General features: G+C 34.9%; 1 protein-coding gene across 1 annotated transcript in view; it reads right to left on the bottom strand.

Moving 5' to 3' along the window:
* LOC100367803 (AP-3 complex subunit beta-2-like) overlaps positions 1–23,039 on the bottom strand; it is a 127,178-nt gene that overhangs the window by 10,228 nt on the left and 93,911 nt on the right. The window contains exons 3-12 of the mRNA XM_085506896.1: positions 18,504–18,578; positions 15,948–16,043; positions 15,364–15,524; positions 14,875–14,941; positions 14,260–14,442; positions 13,830–14,000; positions 13,571–13,668; positions 12,229–12,418; positions 883–1,015; positions 398–507 (exon numbers count right to left, since the gene is read on the bottom strand). Of these exons, the coding sequence (XP_085363022.1) occupies positions 398–507; positions 883–1,015; positions 12,229–12,418; positions 13,571–13,668; positions 13,830–14,000; positions 14,260–14,442; positions 14,875–14,941; positions 15,364–15,524; positions 15,948–16,043; positions 18,504–18,578 (1,284 nt within the window). The remainder of the gene's footprint in view (positions 1–397; positions 508–882; positions 1,016–12,228; positions 12,419–13,570; positions 13,669–13,829; positions 14,001–14,259; positions 14,443–14,874; positions 14,942–15,363; positions 15,525–15,947; positions 16,044–18,503; positions 18,579–23,039) is intronic.

Genomic DNA, 23,039 nt, shown 5'->3' with positions numbered 1-23,039 from the left:
ACGCCTTTTATGTCTTCCTGTATCTGTGCCATTCCTCTAAATTTACATCATCTGTTTTCATGACAACATCTATTGCTAACTTAAAACATTGAACATTTCATACTTTCTATGTTCTATGAAGCAGGAATCAAAACTGCAAGGCATGCCAGATTTTCAGGTTGTCCAGTTAAAAAATAAATCAGTCAGATTCCAATGAATACTAGTACTGTAACTACTGATTTTAGTTCATGGCTCACTTTACCACTATACCCCCGGTACATTATGAAGGCTTTTAAGTAATTTAACAAATAACGAAATTTAAAAAAAACAACAATAAGACAGAGTTCAGTTTTTAGGTGTTCAATTTACAAAAGATATTTCAGATGATTAACTGTTTCAGTAAATGATAGCTACTCACAGAAATAGACTCAGTTAACCGTGCTAAATGTCGGATAATTTCTTTGTGTTCTGTGGGATTCATCTGTAGTAATTTTTTCATCACGACGACACTCTCACCAACAACAGATTCTGTGAAGAGCAATATATTGCACAGACATTAAGACTACATTCAACTTTTGTCACCTTTCACAAAATAAACGAGAGCAATTTTTTCCTACATTTTCAGAAATATTGATCAAGACCTGAATTGAACAGGAAATTAAATTCATTTGGATGAATACTATACATTTTCCCCAACAATCCTTGCGTAACATGTTGCAGTTTCATTTCTTTCTTAATTTTTGGGCTAAATGGACTAATTTGATCTATTAGAAATGCATTTTTTTTTTACATAACACTAAAAATATTACTTATTTTGATGATAGAAATACCACTGCAATTTATGTTAACGCATGCATCGGGTATTCCATTGTGAAATGAATTATATGAGTGCTCGACACTCACCATCTCTGTTTGACATGAGTCCCATCAGTCCATTGAGGCACGTATCAGTGACTTCAGCGATATTGCTCGCACATCGTCCAATAGCCTGGATTGTAGCAGCTACAAAATTCTTATCAGCACTTGTCACATAAGTCTGTAAAACAGTGAACCAACAAGACCATGTCAACTACATACCCTTATACACTTAAGCCAACAAACTTAATCACCCTTTCTGGCAAATCACTCCCAATTAATATTACATGCTTGCTTGAACCCTGGGAGTTGACCAATCAGACTGCATAGGATTCATATAATGTATATAATACATATAAGATAACGTATTCATGACGAACATTTCTCCTCTTAATTCTGCTGCTCAAGTGCTCAATATTTTTCACAACATTTGATCTATTTTTTGCAACAATATTAAAAGACTTATGGCGAGAAAAATCTGGCATTTAGGCAATTTGCTGAATCATTGTGCTAATAAGTCATTATCGATGAAATAAATAATCATTTAGTATCGATCATATCACTGAATACTGGAACAATGCAATCCCATGGAACAAGTCATTGTTAATGACATAGTCCCCGTTGGAATTAGGGGTAATGTGCACCAAAAGTATAGTTAATAATTTAGAGTGAATAATTAGCTGGTCTAGTATTGACAAAATGATGAATCCTGTCCAAGATACCACATTTTCCAAACAAGCAGCCTATCGGCTGAGATAGCTCTGCTGTTAGCAATGCACATTTCAATTAAAGAACTGAAGACATCATTAGATCAAAGAAAGCTTAGAAAGAACTCCCATGTGCTGAGAGTATTGGAGACACATTAAATATAATTCGAAATTACTTAGCTGAAAACTAATTATGCAAATCAGAAAATTAATATGACCAGATTTGAGTGTAAAACTAATGAGGTCTGCGCAATGTAACAGAAAATCTATGTCTCCAAGTTTAATTGAAATGTGATTAGAACCAAAAAATTATGAATTATTATGCTTATTAGGGAATTAATATGAACAGATTTTTACCCCCAACTAATTAGGTTTGTACATTGTCCTAGAGCATCTTTGTACTAAGTTTCATTGAAATGGAATAATTAGTACCGTGAAAACTCCAAAATTTCGACCCCTCTAAAAATTCGATCGCCTATTTGTTTGCCGGGTTTCGGTGTTTTATTTACCTCCAAATTTTCGACTCCACTAAAAATTGCCGACTCATTCTTATTCGAAAATTGCAACCAGTTTTAGTTTTCCCCCAAACGAAAAAAAACCCGATGTGAGCGTTCAAACGGGACCTTCCTCGAAGGCATGAATCCGGGTTTCTGATTGACTGAGAGATTTTTATTTTATTGGTAACGAAAATATATTCTAAATAAACGAAGTTTCAAATAAAAACGAACATAAAAATCTCGGCATGCTGCGTTTCTGAATTGTTGATTATTACTGTACTCAGTAGTGATTATAATAATATACACAAAATAAATTTGTTGTATGGTTATGAAATACAAATAAAAGTCAACTTAGTTTCATCGTAAGCGAATGATTCCGGTCTCGTATAAACGTTTGATGCTGTAGGATATCCGCCATGTTCTCTTAGGTCAAATCGCTAATTAACCAATCAAAAAGCTGGATGATGCCAACGTGTTCAAATTACCATAGCTTATTTAAATATGTTAATGTTATTGAACGCAATGTGGAAGAGATTGATGTTGTAGTACGATATTTTGGCTTGGATTTTGATGCGAAAACGGCATGATTTTTTTTAAATAAAAAAATTAGTTGTTTTTAAAAAATAAACTGGTCATCTGAAGAATAATTTAACATTGTTCACAGTGATAACAGCTCATTCTCGAAAGGAAGCTTACCCGCTCACGCTAGTCACGATAAAAATCATACACGTGTACTCTTGAATAGACAGACGTCAATGACTACGGTAAAACTTACTCTATTTTAGCTGGCAGGATTGATTGAAATGTCTGAAAAATGACGCCAAAATACACCTTAAAAGTCCCATTTTATTTTCTTAAATCCCATTTTATTTTTTAATCCAAGGGCGAATTTACGGCAGAATTTGGTCCCTCAAATAAGGGACACGTGAGCTTTGATTCTAACCGGATACATTGCACTGGGTCGGGGAGATAGTTTACTAAACTTCCATGTATCTTTTGTCCAATGGGTACCTGTACTTCGAACATTCGCAAGTTTTCCTAGGTAGTGCGAGACAGCTTTGTCTTTTGACCTATTAGTTTTGTGCTGACCTCTTCTCCGCGTCTTGATGTTTTGTTTTGCTTGTCATAATACTCACTGATTGATGACTTTGTTTAGATTTTGAGTTACAACTCGGCCACGACCTTTGCTTTTACCGTGAAACTTGAGGAAGTTTACGTCAATTGACGGACATTGCATTTTTTAAAAACTAATGAAGCACACTGTCTATCATCCCAATTTTTTCATTTGCTGATTTCTATTCTGAAAAATTCGACCGTCCGAAAATGCACCTTAATTTTGACTCTAAAAACACGTCACATTTCTAACACCAATTATTTAAAACCGGTCGAAATTTTGGAGTTTTTACGGTACTTTAGATATCAGTGTGAAAGCTTATAATTGGTTAATTATGCAAATTAGGTAATTAATATGTACAGATTTTAACCCACAATTATTCAGGTCTGTCTATTGTCCTACAGCATCCATGTACATTCATTGATATGTGATGTTTAGTACCTGAGATATCAGTGTGAAAGTTGGTTAATTATGCAAATTAGGTGATTAATATGCACAAATATTTACTGGAAACTAATTGGGTCTGCATAATTCTAGATTCATTGAAATGTGATGATTAGTACTTTAGATATCAGTAGAAAAGCTGAAAATTAATTATGCAAATTAGGTAATTAATATGCACAATTATTTACCCTAAAACTAATCAGGTCTCTGCATAGTCCTAAAGGATCTATGTACCAAGTTTCATTGAAATGCGATGATTAGTACTTGAAATACCCGTGGAAAAGCTGAAAATTAACTAATTATGCAAATTAGGTGATTAATATGCACAAATATTTATCGAAAACAATCAATCTCTGCATAGTCCTTGAGTATGTAAGTACCAAGTTTCATTGAAATGTAATGCTAACTACTTATATCAAATGCTGAAAATTAATTAATTATGCAAATTAGGTAATTAATATGTACTGATATTACCATAAAAACTATCAGGTCTGTGCAGTGTCGTATGACATCTATGTACCAAGTTTCATTGAAATGTGATGATTAGTACTCGAGATATCAGTGAAAAAACCGAAAATTGACTAATCATTATGCAAATTAGGTAATTAGTATCCACGGATTATTACCAAAAACTAATCAAAACCTAGCATTAGTTCAGAGCATCTATGTACCAAGTTTCATCAAAATCCAATGAGTGGTTGTTTAGATATCAGTGGAACAGTCATGGAACCACTAAAAAAATAGCTAATTATCATGCAAATTAGGTAATTAATATGCACAGATTTTTACCAAAAATTAATCAAATCTGCGCATATGTTCAGAGCATCTATGTACCAAGTTTCATCAAAATCCAATGAGTGGTTCTTTAGATATCAGTGGAACAGTCATAGAACAGCTAAAAATTAGCTAATTATCATGCAAATTAGGTAATTAACGAGCATGGATTTTTACCAAAACCTAATCAAATCTGCGCATTGGCCCAGAGCATCTATGCACCAAGTTTCATCAAAAACCGATATATGGTTCTTGAGATAGCAGTGGAACAGTCGGACACACATACACACATACACACACACATACACACATACACACATACACACATACACACATACAGACACACTAACTGCAAAGACTCCCATTTTGTGCTTCGCACATGGGAGTCAAAAATGAACAATATGTATAGTATCAAAGCAATCGGACTTACAGTTTTTAACAAGAAGTCAAAAATATCACTTTCTACCAAAAATGACCAAAATATTCACCAAAATTAGAGAATTGAAGATATCATCACGAAATGAACAAATCTAAGAAAGGTCTACATGTAGTATCTATATATGTAATATCAAAGCAATTGAACTTTTGGTTTTTAACAAGAAGTCGAAAATATCACTTTTTACCAAAAATTACAAAAATATTCACCAAAATTAGAGAATTGAAGATACCATCACAAAATGAACAAATCTGAGAGAGGTCCACATGTAGTACCTATATATGTAATATCAAAGCAATCAGACTATTGGTTTTTTACAAGAAGTCGAAAATATCACTTTTTACGAAAAATGACAAAAATATTCACCAAAATTATAGAATCGAAGATATCATCACGAAATGAACAAATCTGAGAAAGGTCTACATGTAGTATCTAAATATGTAATATCAAAGCAATTGAACTATTGGTTTTTAACAAGAAGTCGAAAATATCACTTTTTACCAAAAATGTTAAAAATATTCACCAAAATTAGAGAATTAAAGATATCATTACAAAATGAACAAATCTGAGAGAGGTCCACATGTAGTACCTACAGTACAGTTCTCGCGGAAGCTTTGGCTTCACTTCAGCTTCACCTTCGCTTCAGCATCGCATCATTATGGCATTGTTATGGCTTCAGCATCGCTTCAATGTCGCCACATTAAAAAGTTAGGCGATTATCGCTTCGCTTCATTGTGGCCTCATTATGGCGACAATGTGGCATCAGCATCGCTTCATCAAACAAAGAAGTACTGTACTCATTTCCCCCAAACCTTTTGACCGGTCAATTTCCGTTTTATTTTCGACCGTGCAAAAATTCGGACTCCTAAAAATTTTCTGGTTTTCATAGATCACGGTTACTAGTTTAGTAACCGTGCATAGATGTTGAACAACCGTCAAAAGTTCAAATACTTTTTGTTTTAACTATCTATAATTATATGCACGCAATCTGACCCTTTGACCTAGATTTGGCTGGAATTGAATATTTTATTTTAGACAATATTCCGACGTGACGCACTGCTACAAAATGTATTCAACAGAAGTACAACATGGTTGTCTGGGTTTCTTTTCCTGATTGTGTTGAGTTTACGATTTGTATAATTATTGTTGTTTCCCCCCAAGCAGAAGACAAGCCGAAGGACCATGAAGCTAAATAGAATTCCCACGCATGGACGTGGACTGAGTGACTAAAATAAAAATGACCTACTATTACACCTCTTTGTGTATTTGTCAATTTTGTATATATTTGGTATGACCGTATGATACCTAGAAATAAATACCTAGAAAAATCTCGTCTTTCGTTAATAATTTCATTTGTTTGAAATGTCTACCGACCGTAATTTGTTTCTCCAAACGGTCCCGACGTCCGTCATTCAACACAATCAGCATTTATTTATCGCAATTCATGGGGATCATGTCCCGTAATTTGCGGGCTGTACAACCAAATAATTAAACAAGTACTATTTATTGTATTTTTGTTTTACCTCGCGAAACTACAACAGAGCATAGAGTTGTCGCGGTTAAATAGTCGCCTTGAAATCGATGGAACTTCAACTACTAGTATCCATTTCTCACCTTGAAATAAAAAAAAATCGAAGAGCATCGGGGGATATATTATTAACCAGTCTTACGAATCGCTAGCTTTATTTTATTCGAATTCATAAAATTCACGAGTTTTCGACATTTGTTGGCAACTTCCGCGTTAAAATGGTTGAAAATGTGGGTGTGGTTTTTTCGCAAAGTCCTGTTGATAATACGGACAAATATGGTTCTGTGACCCAGGTCGTGCTCCGATCAGGTGACTTTCAGCCAATCAATGATGTTGTAACAAAACATATTTAACGCAAATTGAAGGGTCGTCGTACCATCCAATCTCCATCGTCGATTCACAAAGTTTTGTTTGTGCTGTGACAGGCTTCGCAATTATTCACTGAAAAACATCGGTAATATATTTTGACAAACGGATGTGATTTTACCTCAGTTAAAAAAAAAAAAAAAGAAAAAAAACAGGGCTGAGATACAAATCAGTTTTGCAAGTTGGGAAATGAGGTAAACCAGACTGGGGTCGATAATTTTCAGTATCGAAGGACTTCCGTGTGAATCATGATTTTCAAATTGTTCATCGGCTGGTCACCAAATATTTACGGCCACACTAAATGGACACGGTTTTTTTTTCTGAAGCCCAATAAATTATTTCTGCATGTCAAGCGCTATTCGATTTTTTACAGGGCATGTGGCTCGTTTTCATTCGAAAATATGTTTGTAAGAATACTTTTAAAGTACATATAGATCGAGCTCAGATCACTGATCGTGACTTAATTTTGAGAATTGGTTGTCAAATTTTACCAGACCGACGCCACTACAACCATCCAATCATATGTTGGAAATGTACGCACTTGTTTTAGAACTTTGTATCAAGATGACTGGCGACGACGCCGACGCTCCAGGCGGCATACGCGTGTATTGCATGTTTTAGTAGTCCGGGCATGGGGTCGGACTTGGCTAAAACTAAACGAAACACAGAGAAAAATACCACCGAAATAAGGAATCTGAATCTGCTCTTCTAGCAGCAAATAAAATGAGCGAAAAAAAGGTAAATTTTATAACAAGAACAGTTTCACTTCGTATACAGCAAATTGTGTTGTATCAGAACGACGATTGCATCGTGTGATTTGAATTTATCACGATTTTCCTTCTAGTCAATATGGAACTCGTCACCTTGCCGATTGTAATGTACTTCGCAAAGTTTTTGGCGCCCAATACTCGCAACACTAAAATAATTAAACAAGATATCTTTTTAAAATGTCATTTTACTCTTGATCATATTATTTTATTCGCCTTGAATTTCAAATCGATTACATATCGAACTTCTGTACATGTTTTTGTCTACTGCCCTTCTGCGTGCAAATAATGAGGTCATACTCATGTCACAATAAGTTGAAGCTGATGCCATGTTGATGCCATGAGACTGCGAAGCTGAGGCCACGATGATGCCACAAAATAGCGAGGCGAACATAGCTTCAATTTTCAATGACGCGAAGCTGATGCCACAATGATGCGATGCTGAGGCGACAATGAAGCCATGCATAGGCGACAATGATGCCACAAAAGCCAAAGCTTCCGCGAGAACTGTACTGTATATATGTAATATCAAAGCAATTGCACTTGCGGTTTTTAACAAGAAGTCGAAAATATCACTTTTTACCAAAAATGACAAAAATATTCACCAAAATTAGAGAATTGAAGATATCAACATGAAATGAACAAACCTAAGAGAGGTCTACCCAAGGTACATATACACCAAGTATCAAAGCATTCAGACTTGTAGTTTTCAAGAAGAAGTCGAAAAAGTAAAACATTGACACGGACGAGGACGACGGACAATCACTCATATGATAAGCTCCGCTCGACAAAGTCGACAGCGGAGCTAAAAACAAGAAGGATGCAAGTCGCCCATCTTTGATCTGATTATGGGACAAACTGACATGAACATGTATTCCTGTATGCATGATGTATGTGCCAAATATGAATGAAAATGGTCCATAAGCCTTGGATATATAGTAGTATCGTCAAAAAGCAAGATGGTCACCATTGTCATAGACATGTATCGTAACATGTATAATGTATGTACCACATTTTCAAATGACAAAATGGCTGCAAGTCAGCCATCTTTGATCCAATCATGAAGCGAATCGTACTAGAGATGTATCGTAACATGTATAATATATGTACCAAATATGAATAAAAAATGACAAAGCATGCATAAGATATCAAATTTTCAAAAAAAAAAATGGCTGCCAGTCAGCTATTTTGCATTGAATCAGTAAACCGCTGCATGTGCATATGTCCCAGATAAAGCACAAGGCACATACAAAGAATGAACAGATTTGGTCCACAGTGTTCTGAAATATGACTTCGGATGGACAAACAAATGTACTAAAAAAAAGATTATTTTTCAAAACTCAGTTTATAGTCTATTGTTTTTGAATTAATAAATCGCAAATTTTATCATGAAATACATTTATTGACAGTTATTCACAGTTTATATAGCCTCCTTTCAATTCATCAAGGTCACTCAGGTTGAAAGCTTGGAAATCAGACAACAATTTTCTGGCATGTACCTCGTGGAAAAATTGCAATGACAAGCACATCTCTGTGATTAACACGCTTCACAGTTCTGCACTCAAATTTATTATCGACAAACAACGACACAGAATACTTAGTACTGACACAGAATAACAAATACAACATAATATAGACTCATTATTTTCACTTCCACAAAAGATAAAATAAAATAAAAAAATTTCAGGGTGAAATTGCACTAGTGAAAATAAAAGTCCATAATATTATGGATAAATTTCAGCAAAAATAAAATATTCTACAATAAATCAAAATAAAACACATAACAAGCAGCCTGTCGGCTGAGATAGCTCCGCTGTTAGCAATGCACATGGCAAATAAAGAACAGAAGATATCATTAGAAAATGAACAAATCTGAGAGAGGTCCACATGTAGTACCTATATGTATAATATCAAAGCAATTGGACTTGCAGTTTTCAACAAGAAGTCGAAAATATCAGTTTTTACCAAAAATAACAAAAATATTCACCAAAATTAGAAAATTAAAGATATCATTAGAAAATGAACAAATCTGAGAGAGGTCCACATGTAGTACCTATATATGTAATATCAAAGCAATTGGACTATTGGTTTTTAACAAGAAGTCGAAAATATCACTTTTTACCAAAAATTACAAAAATATTCACCAAAATTAGAGAATTAAAGATATCATTACAAAATGAACAAATCTGAGAGAGGACCACATGTAGTACCTATATATGTAATATCAAAGCAATTGGACATGCGGTTTTTAACAAGAAGTTGAAAATATCACTTTTTACCAAAAATGACAAAAATATTCACCAAAATTAGAGAATTGAAGATAGCATAATGAAACAAGTCATTGTCAATGACACGTCCCCGTTCCGTTCATATTTGAGTGACATATACATTCAAAGCAGATCATGACCGAAATGCACCTGCATATGTACAACCCATTGTGCTAAATCTGAACAAAATCCATCCATGCATGACTGAGATCCGGTTCTGGAATTGTGAAAATACGTGATTTTGATGCATTTTCGGCCTTAAAATGGCCATCATTCCGCTATTGTTGAAGCAGATCATGAAACAAATGCACATATCTAATTGTGACATGATGTACCATGTGTGTGTGAAGTTTGAACTTGATCAATCCAGACATGTCTTGGATACGGATCCAGAACTGAATTCTTTAACAAAATGGCCGCCAGTCGGCCATTTCGAACTTGATCCGAAAAAAAAGACGTGCATCAAGGTCCTATTATGTTTAATGTATGTACCAAATTTGAACAAAATCCATCCATGCATAACTGAGATACGGGTCCGGAATGGTGAAAATGTGCGATTTCAATGCATTTTCGGCCTTAAAGCGGCCCCCATTTGGCTATCGTTAATGAGATCATGAAACAAATGCACATACATATTTGTGACATGATGTACCTTGTGTGTGTGAAGTTTGAACTTGATCAATCCAGACATGTCTCGGATACGGATCCAGAACTGAATTCTTTAAAACAAAATGGCCACCAGTCGGCTATTTCGAACTTGATCCGAAAAAAAAAATGACGTGCATCAAGGTCCTATTATGTTTAATGTATGTACCAAATTTGAATGAAATCCGTCCATGCATAACTGAGATCTGGGTCCGGAATGGTGAAAATGTGCGATTTCAATGCATTTTCGGCCTTAAAGCGGCCCCCATTTGGCTATCGTTAATGAGATCATGAAACAAATGCACATACATATTTGTGACATGATGTACCTTGTGTGTGTGAAGTTTGAACTTGATCAATCCAGACATGTCTCAGATACGGATCCAGAACTGAATTCTTTAAAACAAAATGGCCGCCAGTTGGCTATTTCGAACTTGATCCGAAAAAAAAAATGACGTGCATCAAGGTCCTATTATGTTTAATGTATGTACCAAATTTAAATGAAATCCGTCCATGCATAACTGAGATCCGGGTCCGGAATGGTGAAAATGTGCGATTTCAATGCATTTTCGGCCTTAAAGTGGCCGCCATTTGGCTATCGTTAATGAGATCATGAAACAAATGCACATACATATTTGTGACATGATGTACCTTGTGTGTGTGAAGTTTGAACTCGATCAATCCAAGCATGTCTCAGATACGGATCCAGAACTGAATTCTTTAAAACAAAATGGCCGCCAGTCGGCCATTTCGAACCCGATCCAAAAAAAAAAATGACGTGCATCAAGGTCCTATTATGTTTAATGTATGTACCAAATTTGAACAAAATCCGTCCATGCATAACTGAGATCCGGGTCTGGAATGGTGAAAATGTGTGATTTTGATGCATTTTCGGCCTTAAAATGGCCGCTATTCGGCTATCGTTAATCGGATCATGAAAAAAATGCATGTGCATATGTCCCATATAATGTGTGATGTATGAGTGAAGTTTGAACTTAATCGGCCCATGCATGTTCGAGATACAGGTGATCACGGACGCACGGACGCACACAGGGCAAAACATAAGTCCCCGTTTTCGGACTGCGTCCGAACGGGGACTAATGAACAAATCTGAGAGAGGTCTACCCAAGGTACATATACACCAAGTATCAAAGCATTCAGGCTTGTAGTTTTCAAGAAGAAGTCGAAAAAGTAAAACATTGACACGGACGACGACGGACAATCACTCGTATGACAGTCGACAGCGGAGCTAAAAAATGTGGGGAAAAAAGTTGCCTCTTTTCCAAGAATCAGTGAGTGGTATAGCAGTTACATGAGTATGACCTTTGGAATACCGTACTTATTCACACATTTCGGTCACATGACCCAATTGTCAGATTCACACACAGGTAACAATCAGACACTCTAATGGGACATGCTAAGTGGTTAATGAATACTAGACAGACTTACTGAGATTTGGAAAACGAAAATAGTGAGAAATGCACATAAACCCAAAATAGGATTTATTGTATGCCGGCTCATTATTACAATGTGACCTGTTTTGACCTTACACACACCTCTGACATTTATGTCAGTACTATTACAGCTAATATGGTAATTTGATCAAATTGAAATGGAAGAATACACGCCGGATTATTGCTAATAAATGTGACATGATGACACATGTGTGCAGATTGTTATTTTACTTTGAAAATGCATTAACTTTTCTTTGAATAGACACATTATTAAATCTACGAATACGGAGATAATTAAATTCATCAAAATTGCTGCACATTTGTATAATTAAATGAATAAGATGTGTATCTATCTACTTTATGTTGGTGAACCAGAAAAATAATCAACAGCATACCTGAAACTCTCGAAGTATCGTTGATATGCTGGTCTCACTTGCCAAATTTGTTAGGATCTCCAGTTTTAATAATCTTATATGAGTTGGATCGTTGGCTCTGACAAAGAAGCTCTTCAGGAATGGTTCAAACATCCCTCGTCGCTTGGCACTCATGGTAGCAATGTTACTAAGTACGATGGATTGCACCTCCCTGGAAACAAAAACAGTGTGGAGCGGGGGATGAACTATAATGTACCACATATTATTCCAATCACACCTAAGTAAGTGATCACATCTCAGCAGAAATAATAAGCATAAATATAATGTCAGAAATCCATATCATAGAGATGAATATTGATCTTCACATACAGTGTCAGAAGAAAGCCAGACTGACAGAACAAATTGATCACCACCAGTTTTTTTGTGAACTTATCAGGGTTCTCCCTACAGCAATATACAGTAGGTGCCCCCACCTCAATACTACAATTGTGGATGAACAATAAAGGCTAATTATCATATCAATGATAGAAGATTAACATATATAGTTATGCAAATTAGCCACAGTAAATGCTATCTTCATGGACAGAACACTATGCATTAGAGAAGAATTATCAGGGAGATAAATTTGGCTGCAGTCAACAATTCTTAAATTAATATTATACACATGTTAGTATATCCCATGGTTACAAGCGTGGCATCATTTTGTGGTATGAACTGGGAATCTAAATCCTACTTTATGCAAAATCAGGAACAATAATATGAGGTTATTACGAGGATACCGAAAAGTATGAACAAAGACAGTACAGCGGGAGTATCGACCAATGAGCAGCAGAGTTTGATGCAACGGCGAACTGTCTGAGTGCATACTTTGTGGTATCATGGTAATAACCTTATTATTATACATCTTTTCCTGCCAATGATACATCATAGGAACGCCGACATCCAAAACTTTTAGAACAGAATCAGCGAACTTCTTTATGTGGAGTCCGGTCAAACCCAGGTGGCATGATTGTTTTTATTTTTAGAGGACACTTACGAGCGTAATCATTCCATATTTGGAATTTGCCTTTCCTAATATGGTAGGATCAAAATACCCCATAAAATACCGCAAAATTAGGGCACGCTGTAACTTATGGCACTACAGTGACAGATGTATAATAATATATATTATGGATATTTCCAAAATGGTGAATGTATTCTCAACCCAAAAATTCAACTATTTTTCATTCCTGTATTCAGCATTCAGAAAGATGCATACAATACTGCAAAGCATACTCAGTACGTGATCACACAGACTAGACGCAGATAATCCCACTCAGTGTTATCTCTGTGTACAGTTTATCAAAACCTCCTAATACCTTACCTGTGACTTCTTAATAGTCTTACTAATGGTTTAGCTACAATTCCCACTTCACTTTTAGGTGCTATGTGATGATATAGCTGTGCTACAGCCATAACAACCTATGGAGGAAATGAAAACAATACAATATTACAACGGGACATAATGCTGTTAACTGATTTAATTATGCAAAAGACAAATGTTCGCAAGTCAGCGCAAATCATGAAATGTAGTGTATAAACAACCAACAATGAGACAGTGAGATGAACAGATTACAACTTACCGCTGCATTTCTACTTTGCAACAACGGTTTACAATTTCGTAACAGCAGTCGGTGATCACTATCCATGACGTATGGTTTCTTTACATTAACCACAACAGCCTCATTAGTTTCTTCTTTGTCAGAGTCGTCAGATCCGTAAAAATTCTCTGGAAGATCCTCGGCAACAGCCTCCTGTTGGTTTGGGCAGCAAAAAAAGGCATACAATTTACATAATGTTGTTTCGAGGGATTAACTATTCTTTAAATGATGAACTGACTACACATCCAAAGAGGAATATCTACTTCAACCTCATTACTTCCACCAATCAACATCATTTTGATGTCGAAGAAGCATGTCATCGCAAAAGGCTGCGAGTTATAAGGCATATTGACAGCCTTGATATACATGAAACTTGCTGTGCATTTAAATGCTGATATGACAGGCATCTTACCCCTGCGTTAGGATCTAAAAACTGTGTCCTGGAATATCTTGTTAGCATATTAATAATAACAACTTGGCCCCACTCTTCAACATCGATAAGAAGATTGCACAATTTACGATAACTTTTATGAATTAAATCAATTCTCTCTGGACAGACCTCTTCAAAAGAGTACACAACACTACCTGCAACAAGCTGAGAAGAAAGGAAGAATTAAACAAAAGTTTTATTTCTAAGTATACAAAGATATGGACGCAATATGTTCAAAAGGTAATATTCATAGTAGCCATTACATATGTATACTAGCAATTCGACATAATTTCTATTATAAACAAAATTTTTGTTGTTGTGAAAGGTGATAAATGATTGTTTTTGCCTATGGCAACGGGTTAACCCTTTGAGTGTCACATATTTTTTACTCCTAAAATTTAGTGTAAATATTTTCATAATTTGCAAAATGGTCACTAAATTTTATATTCATTTTGGACCATACAGACAAGTTCAGATATTGCTTTTTTTTTTTGATCATAAGGTATGACAACATTTCATCTGGAGTTTATAAAATGATATTGTAGATAGTGTTATAAACTGACAATGGTATTAACTCACAATGAAAGGTATACTTACAGTTGTCTTGTCAGATAGCAGCTTTTCAATCACCTCAATCAATTGTTCTTTTAACTCTGGATCAAGACTGAAAAAATAACCAATGATATATAATTGATAAATATTTAGTTACCATGGCAATAGGATTTCATTACCGATGACTGAAACAAACACTGTCACATGAAGAGACACCAAAGCAAACACTGACACATGGAGTGACAATGAAATAAACACAGTCACATGGAAAAACACTGAAGCGAACACAGACACATGGAGATACGCTGAAGAGAACACTGTCACATGGAAAAACACAGTCACATGGAAAAACACTGAAGCGAACACAGACACATGGAGATACACTGAAGAGAACACTGTCACATGGAAAAACACTGAACTGTTTACCTACAGATGAACTCAACACAAGAATAAACTGAGCAGTACATCATCAAATGTTTCAAAAAGGTCATATTTAAAGTAGAATTGAAATATTCTATCAACAAGTACACTTACCAGTAGAGTTTTGGAATGGCGTGTGCAGCAGTCTTCCTTACATACGGTGACATGTCATTGACGGCTTCTTTGATGGCTAACATCATTATAGGTACAATAACTGGTACTCGTATACTAGACAAAACTCTCAAAGCTGAGGCTCTGATCAACTGATTGGGATCCTACAATAGAAGGCAAATAATTATAGAATGACATCATTTACCTTGCCCAAATATTGGTGCAACATTTTCAATATGTATTTTTCTATAATACCTTCATTAATTATAAACAAAATTGTCCACAGCAAACAAATCTTGATCAAAAGTTTTCAAAACGTAATGACAATATACTTAGGGGTTCATGATTATATTTTCACTAAGTCAAGATGAAGCTCATTTAATTTAATTTTATTCTTATAAATTAATCAATGCTAAATTAAGCTAAATTAAGATTTCATTGAGCCAAATGTGTTAAAAATAGCATATATCCATTCAAACATGTACTGATCTATGACATGTACATATCTCAGATACTAGCAGGAATTAAAGACTTGTCTTCTTGAATTTTGGAAGAGGGTGGTACTTTCTTAGTAAGAAGCTACATACCTTGAGACCTTTTTGAAATGTACTTATCGACAGCAGCGCCAAGTCTTGTTGTTCCTCAGCGTACCGCACCAAATAAACATACACTAGCTTTTTAATCTGGGTAAATATAAATAAATACAGTAGTGTGAATTGGGGATATTGATTATCACGATTACAAGTTTGTACTAAAAATACATTACAGTGTGTGAAAATGATCAAACGAGGACAATATTGACATTTTCAACCCAAATTGCGTTATTATTGCCGTGATTTTCAGTAATTTGTTTTGTATCCAAATTTATTACCCCAAGCACTTGAGAAATTACTTCAACACCACTACAGTTATTAATATGTTGCTATTTTAGTTTTTGTTTACCAAATCCTTGTGCAAACCAAATGACTTCATGAAAAATTAATCACATGATGTTATGCATAGTGACGACAATTACCGGATTTGGCTGATACCCGCCCATTCTAAACCCATGCCCATGGGCAGGTTTTCAAATAGTGGGCGATGTTTTGGTCCACACATTCCCTGACTGAACCAACAAACATTTTAACAGACCCCCAATTTGGCCGTCCGACATCTTGCATCTGGTACGCTATTTCAAATATATTTGCTAAAATAATTCACTGTGAAGTCACGACACAAAAAGATTTTCCCTTGGTATACTCTTTTGTAGGAAGTATTGGTCCTGAAAAGGTTTGGTTTGAGTGGTAATAAAATTATAGTATATGTACAGGGTATTTATACGAAGTTGACATTAAATGAAGAGTTTCGTAATATTGCCCGGATTTTATTTGCCTGAGCCTTGAAATGAAATCACAAAGCGGTCCAGAGAGACGTAGAAATCAACATAATATAAAATATGATCGCATTATTTTGTGAATATACATCATGCATGGTCTCAGAAAATGTTTAGAAAGATTAATCCTCCATGTGATCGCCCAGGGTGGGGTATCAGCCAAATCCGGTAATGCAAAAACTATTATTAATATTTTAGAACAGATGTAGATGATGAAATGATCCCATTGATAATTAGATTCCATAATAAAAAAAATAAACTGCATTGCATTCAAACAATTTTTTCAGGGAAATCTCTTATTTTAATAATACATATCACCAGCCCACATTATCTGCATTTCATCTATTTCCTGCCAAACAAAGTTTCACAGTTACATCAGTTTTATTTATTTTCAACGATATTAATAAAACAAAACTTTAAAACACACCAAACAATCTTACATAATCATATACCGTACTCGACCGCGTTAGCGCCCATGCCCGGGGCAAGCGCCCACCCCCCACTTTTGTGCAATTTTTATATTTGGGGTCACATTCGGTAAAGCGCCCACCCCTTCAAAATGCAACTAATTTAAAACTTGGTCTTGCGTAACGAATCTTGGTAATCGTTTTTATATGATACAGCGTGGATATCGACCACTGTGAACATGTTGTGAATGCGTAGAACACTGTAACCGTGCGTAAACTACGCTTCGACAATGACCTGTTAATACAAGTAAAATGCGGTAAATATTTCATGCCATATTCAGTTTACCTCTCAAAAATGGCTAGTTACTAGTTTTTTGGAAAAACCACGTCGTTTATTTGCTGAAATCAATTCCAATAGATCGTACTTCGACATCGATAATTCACTTCCACATTGCGTTACCGGAAAGTCTTCGGGAATTTTCTAAGAAATGCGTCAGTACAACACAGCATTCTGATTGGTTAATAACCAACTTGACCCATTAGGTCAAAGTACGCTGCTGCAGGTCAAATCTGCAAATGCATCATGGCGGAAAGTGATTTTCATCGAGAGTTTGCGTACGATCCAACACCTTCGTCAGTGGAGATAATATTGACTTTGACTGAGTTCCAACAGACTCAAATGTTTTTAATTTCATAAATTCTGGTGGTACGTAATTAATATTGTAATAAAATGTGCATTTTTTTTTATCATTTCTGTGAAAATCAATGCCGACTCAATTAATTCCGTAAATTGATTTTCCCTCAAAGACATAATCTGACACTTAGTGAATCAAATTTTTCATTTGCACTCTTTTTTGAGGGGGGTGCTCGGGTAAGCGCCCACCCTTAAAAAATCGTGATTTTCTGAGTTGAGGCCCCTGGGCGCTAACGCGGTCGAGTACGGTATAACCAAAAAAACACAAAAGTCTGCATACAGCCTCCAATCTTCCAACAATACAATGTAACTCCAACATTTAACTGAATGTTACACAGAAACAACTAATTTTTGATGAATGCAACACATTCAAATGACTAGCTGACATTTATGATATGGTTCAACACAACATGGTCAACAAGTCCTTCGACATCAGATTGTGATGAACATGAAGGTTATTTCATTCATAAATTACCATGTAGATTAAGAGTGGATAGAGCTTTGAGCCAACCACCCAGTATGATCAACTTATTATACTTATTTTGCAGTGGGCTTTAATTAATATACACTCTTGTACGCATTTGGAATATCGTAATTCTGACAAGAACAAAAGTCATCATGTCACTTAACAGAAGCACATCTTGTGTTGCGATAAAAAGAATACACTTACTTCTATTTTTTTAGATACTACATTCTTCACTACAGCTGCAAATAAATCAGAAGCGTCTTTGCCTTTAGCCACCATCTGTAATTGAAAAAATAAAATGTCAATTCAAAATTTGTTCCTCCGAGGACTTATCATAAAAACAAATCCCTTCAAGATATCACGTTTGTTTAGCTAATTTACTGAATTGATTCAAATTGAAAAAGCCTACAGCAAAATGCTTCATTACATTTTTATTGTATTTTATTTCACCATTTCAAAATGTGATTCATATTTGATCACTGAGCTTTAATTTAATGAAGTTTCAAGTGAAACAATGAGATTTCTTGTAATTTTATCAGCAATTATAATCAAATTAAAACCCAATGAACAATCATTTATTCTTGTAGAATTGTGCATTCTAGGAACAGGTACTGTATTTGCTCTATTAGTAGTGCATGCACTTAAATAAATGACAGAGTTGTGTCTATGGTCAAAATAAGTCATATTACATTTCTGGATAGTGATCCAGCAAACAATAAATGTAATTGTTTATTTACATGCTTCTAATAAAACATATACTTTAGTTTTGTCATTATGTCATTTTGTCGAAATGTTATTATCATCATTGTACCCCTATCCCGCAGCATCCCACAAAAAATATACAGCCAGAAAAGTATTTGGGGAAATCACCCATTCATTAGCTGCTTGATTACTCCTGGCATATCATGGGTGGATACAGTCCTTGACGTCACTTGTATCAAAGAGCTAGAAAAAACATGTGATATCAGGGTGGAAACCTCATATTATGTCTATTAGCTGTATGATATCAATACTATCATGACCTGTGACTGCATAGTTATCAATGTACAAAGCCTTTCGGTCATACACATGTACCGGGGTAAGTGGAATCTGGTTTAAGGATGGAGGTCATTGTAACATCTCATGTACATGTACATCGCATGCACAACTTCTTTAAAATACATTATTTAAACAAGAACTGCATAAAGAACGGCCCTTTATTTTAGTAAATTCACAGGTTTAACAGACAGTTACAAATGTTAGTCAGAATTACTCCAGAATCTATATAACAATTTCAGTGTTCTCCCCAGAAAAATGTATCAGAGTGGCGGCTAATTTGCATATAATTTACATATCATTAGCATTTGTCTGAAGATAAAGAAAACAATAATGACAGGCTTGCATGGATGAAAATGTGTCTTTATTTTTTAACAAATTTATGTAGAAGATTAAATGAATCTGCTGCTGTGTGATTTCTATGTAATGTTGATTCTTCGGACTTTCATGGAAGCCCAGTGATCTGCAGCTTTTGAGAACGCCGTGATTTTCTTTGCTTCCCACTTCTATTAAATGACATGGCCTTCCATACCAAAGAACTATTTCTGGATGTTTTTAAGTTGAATTTTCCACATATGTGACACAGCATTCCTAAAAGATAAGAAATAGGAGCGAATCAATACTTGTATTTAAAAAATATCGTCACGATCAACACGAAAATAAACAAATTGCCGCCATTTTGAAAAGTCGCTAAACTTAAAAATTGCCACGATAAACTTTACCCAACTATTTCAAAACATACTAGTATTAGTTACTTTGATAAATCGTAGCCAACAATTTTTGAACTTCCAGAAAGAAGGTCGTTTCCAAAAAAATTTTTCGACGATCGGCAAAAAATGAAGCCATACAAAAATTTACTAAACTAGGTCAAAACTCGCTTCCAAGTAAAACGCTACAAATAAATACTTTTTTTACCTTTGCCATCGGATGTTTCTCTCAGCCACGTATATTTTGTTGTCCATTGTGCATCAAATCTAGAGTTTATTTTTTTGCACTTTTCGTTGTAACATCATCTTGGACACGTTTAGTACCACTGCCGACAGGGGTACCGGTGACCGCGTTGCTGGTGGGTTTATCGCTCGCAACCAGGGGCCCAGCAGGGCGTTCTACGCGGAACCACAACGTAATATTTCTGCTGTTTGACATCGTTGCTTCTTCCAGCCAAATATGCTACTGAGAAAATACTCGCTATTACCCCAATTAAATAGGGCGAAAGTGTTTATTGTCGAAGTACGAAGCTGTATTAGTCCATTGTCTTTGCGTAAGCACTGACATGTTTCCATTCACACCTGATTTGGCTCACAGTACCGGACGCTGATGACGCTGACTAACAGATTCGCACGTGTATTAACAAGCTAAAAGAAAGAGTAACAGGAAATGCCACAGAGTAGCGGGCAATCTCTCAGAGTAGCGGCATAAATAATGGAGTAGCGGCCCCGCTACGCTAAAACGCTTTGGGGAGAACACTGAATTTGACAATAAATTTGGTAAAACAAAGTTCTGTGGTGTAAAAATGAATAAAAATATGATATAGATGACTAAAACAAGTCATGACATGACAGTAATGCATACATGTAGCAACAAAACTGAAATGAAACATATGTATGGATGTTACACATTAGACCCAGTATTGTTTCTATTGTGAAAATAAGTAATATTTTCATGATTCAGTACACAACAAATGTAAATTTTGGTTCTAAGTATTTTTATTAGAGATGCACTTCTAATAAAACAAATACAGTAACATTATTTAAGCGTGTCAGTTATCTTGTGAAGTAACACATATGGGTAAGGTTTGAATGTTATGTTTAAATTTAAGATAATGCTTCAGAAAAGAAGTACCGGTAGTCGGCCATTTTGTATCAAATCCAAAGTAATGTTCATAAAGATCCCACAATGTTGAATGTGGTTTGAATGGAATCCGCTCATACATGACTAACATCTGCTTCTGAAATGGCAGAAATGATTTTTTAGCACAAAAATAGTGGTCATTCATTCAGTTGTCACTTGTATCACAAACATGTCTATGTGTATACATGCATGTGTGGATTCAGATAGAAGACGCAGACGCATACATGCATGGACAGACATATACACAAACACAAAGTTGATTCTACACTTGATAGTGTACTCGCCATCTTTCATAGAACCGACTCATCCATTTGTTGTAAGTAATCTTAGCACATTAATTCTTGAGTAACTATCTATTTCACAATGACAGATCCTGTGAAGCCTTCGATTAAGATAAAACTAATGATTTGCCGTGACCCCTGCCTCCACCCATCCACGAATCAACAGTCAACTCATGTGGGCAAAAAAATCACTAGCATACTATTCAATTTGAATATTTTATGTTTTATTATATTCCATATCACCAGTATATGAAATATGTATGAGTGAGAAAATAATCACCAATATGAGTATTTTCAACTATTACCTTTAATTTATTATTGATTTAATTAATTATAATCTGCAAATATATTTGACCGATAATAATATATATTAGGGATAAATTAAAATGTGTAAAAACACCAAAATCTGAATTCAAAATAATAAATATTCATACAGTCCAACACATACTACATTGTACGTATATATTGAAAAGAAAACAAGATGGGAATTATGAGTGATTTTCTTTGATAAATCAAAGGTATAAATCATTCTGAATAAGGCATTGTCAACATTGATAATCTCTATTAATAGGAAGGCTGGAGGCCAACATGCCAACATATGGAAAAACCGCACATGACGAAACACACAACAAACAAAGGCAGCACAAATCCTATTGGAGGGCCTCTAACTGCATTGAATATATTTAAAAGGTCATCAATAGAAACATACAACACTTAATTAATGCATGGAACATGTGGTATGTTCTGATTGTACTAACATATACCTGTGGTGTACTACAACCTACCATAAAATACTTTATTTTCGCTTGGAATTAATTTTCGCTATTTTTGGTGAAGGAATGATTCAGTGATAAAATCCAGCAAATATACCCTTTTTCCTATATTTTACATTTAATTCAAATCAGTGCAAATAAATTCCATACAACATATTCCACCCAAAAAATCTTTTCAGCGAAAATTAATGCCAGCTAAAATACGGGTACAGTATTTTACAGTATATGAAAACTATAATGTCTAATTAAGTTACTTGGGCTGATTATTTCAAATGGATTATTTTAATATGATTTATAAATGGAACATGTTCATCATATGTGGTACATACAGCTTATGGTAAATAAATTGAGAATTGTGGGGAAAAAGACAGTTTGATTACGTTTTGTACTTCACTGTAAAGTACTGAAATTTCACTTGGAATTTATTTTCACTGAAGGAATTATTCAGTAAAAAATAAAATCCATATACATGTATGAATATACCTTTTTTCTATATTTTACATTCATCTCATCAAAAATCAGTAAAAATAAGCTCCAAACAAAACAGCCAAAATGTCTTTTCAGTGGAAATTAAATCTAGCTAAAAATAAAAACATTTTAGTAGTAATAGGAATTTGAATTTGACTAACAAACAAATGCTTCACCACACTTCAAACCACTATTCAAGTCACAACAAATAGTCAATTTTTATTTGCAAAAAGACAACATCTGTTTCGATGTTTGTGTTGTTGCAAATGCCATTCTATAGTTTTATGTAAGGCAGGCACTTTTGTACTCAGCTTTGAATTCAGTGAAAATAA

This window comes from Saccoglossus kowalevskii, chromosome 13 (genome assembly GCF_978046115.1).
Source record: "Saccoglossus kowalevskii chromosome 13, keSacKowa6.1, whole genome shotgun sequence".
In the NCBI taxonomy this organism is placed as follows: domain Eukaryota; kingdom Metazoa; phylum Hemichordata; class Enteropneusta; family Harrimaniidae; genus Saccoglossus; species Saccoglossus kowalevskii.
Note: the sequence above shows the minus strand (reverse complement) of the source record. Positions and strands in the feature narration are given on the sequence as shown.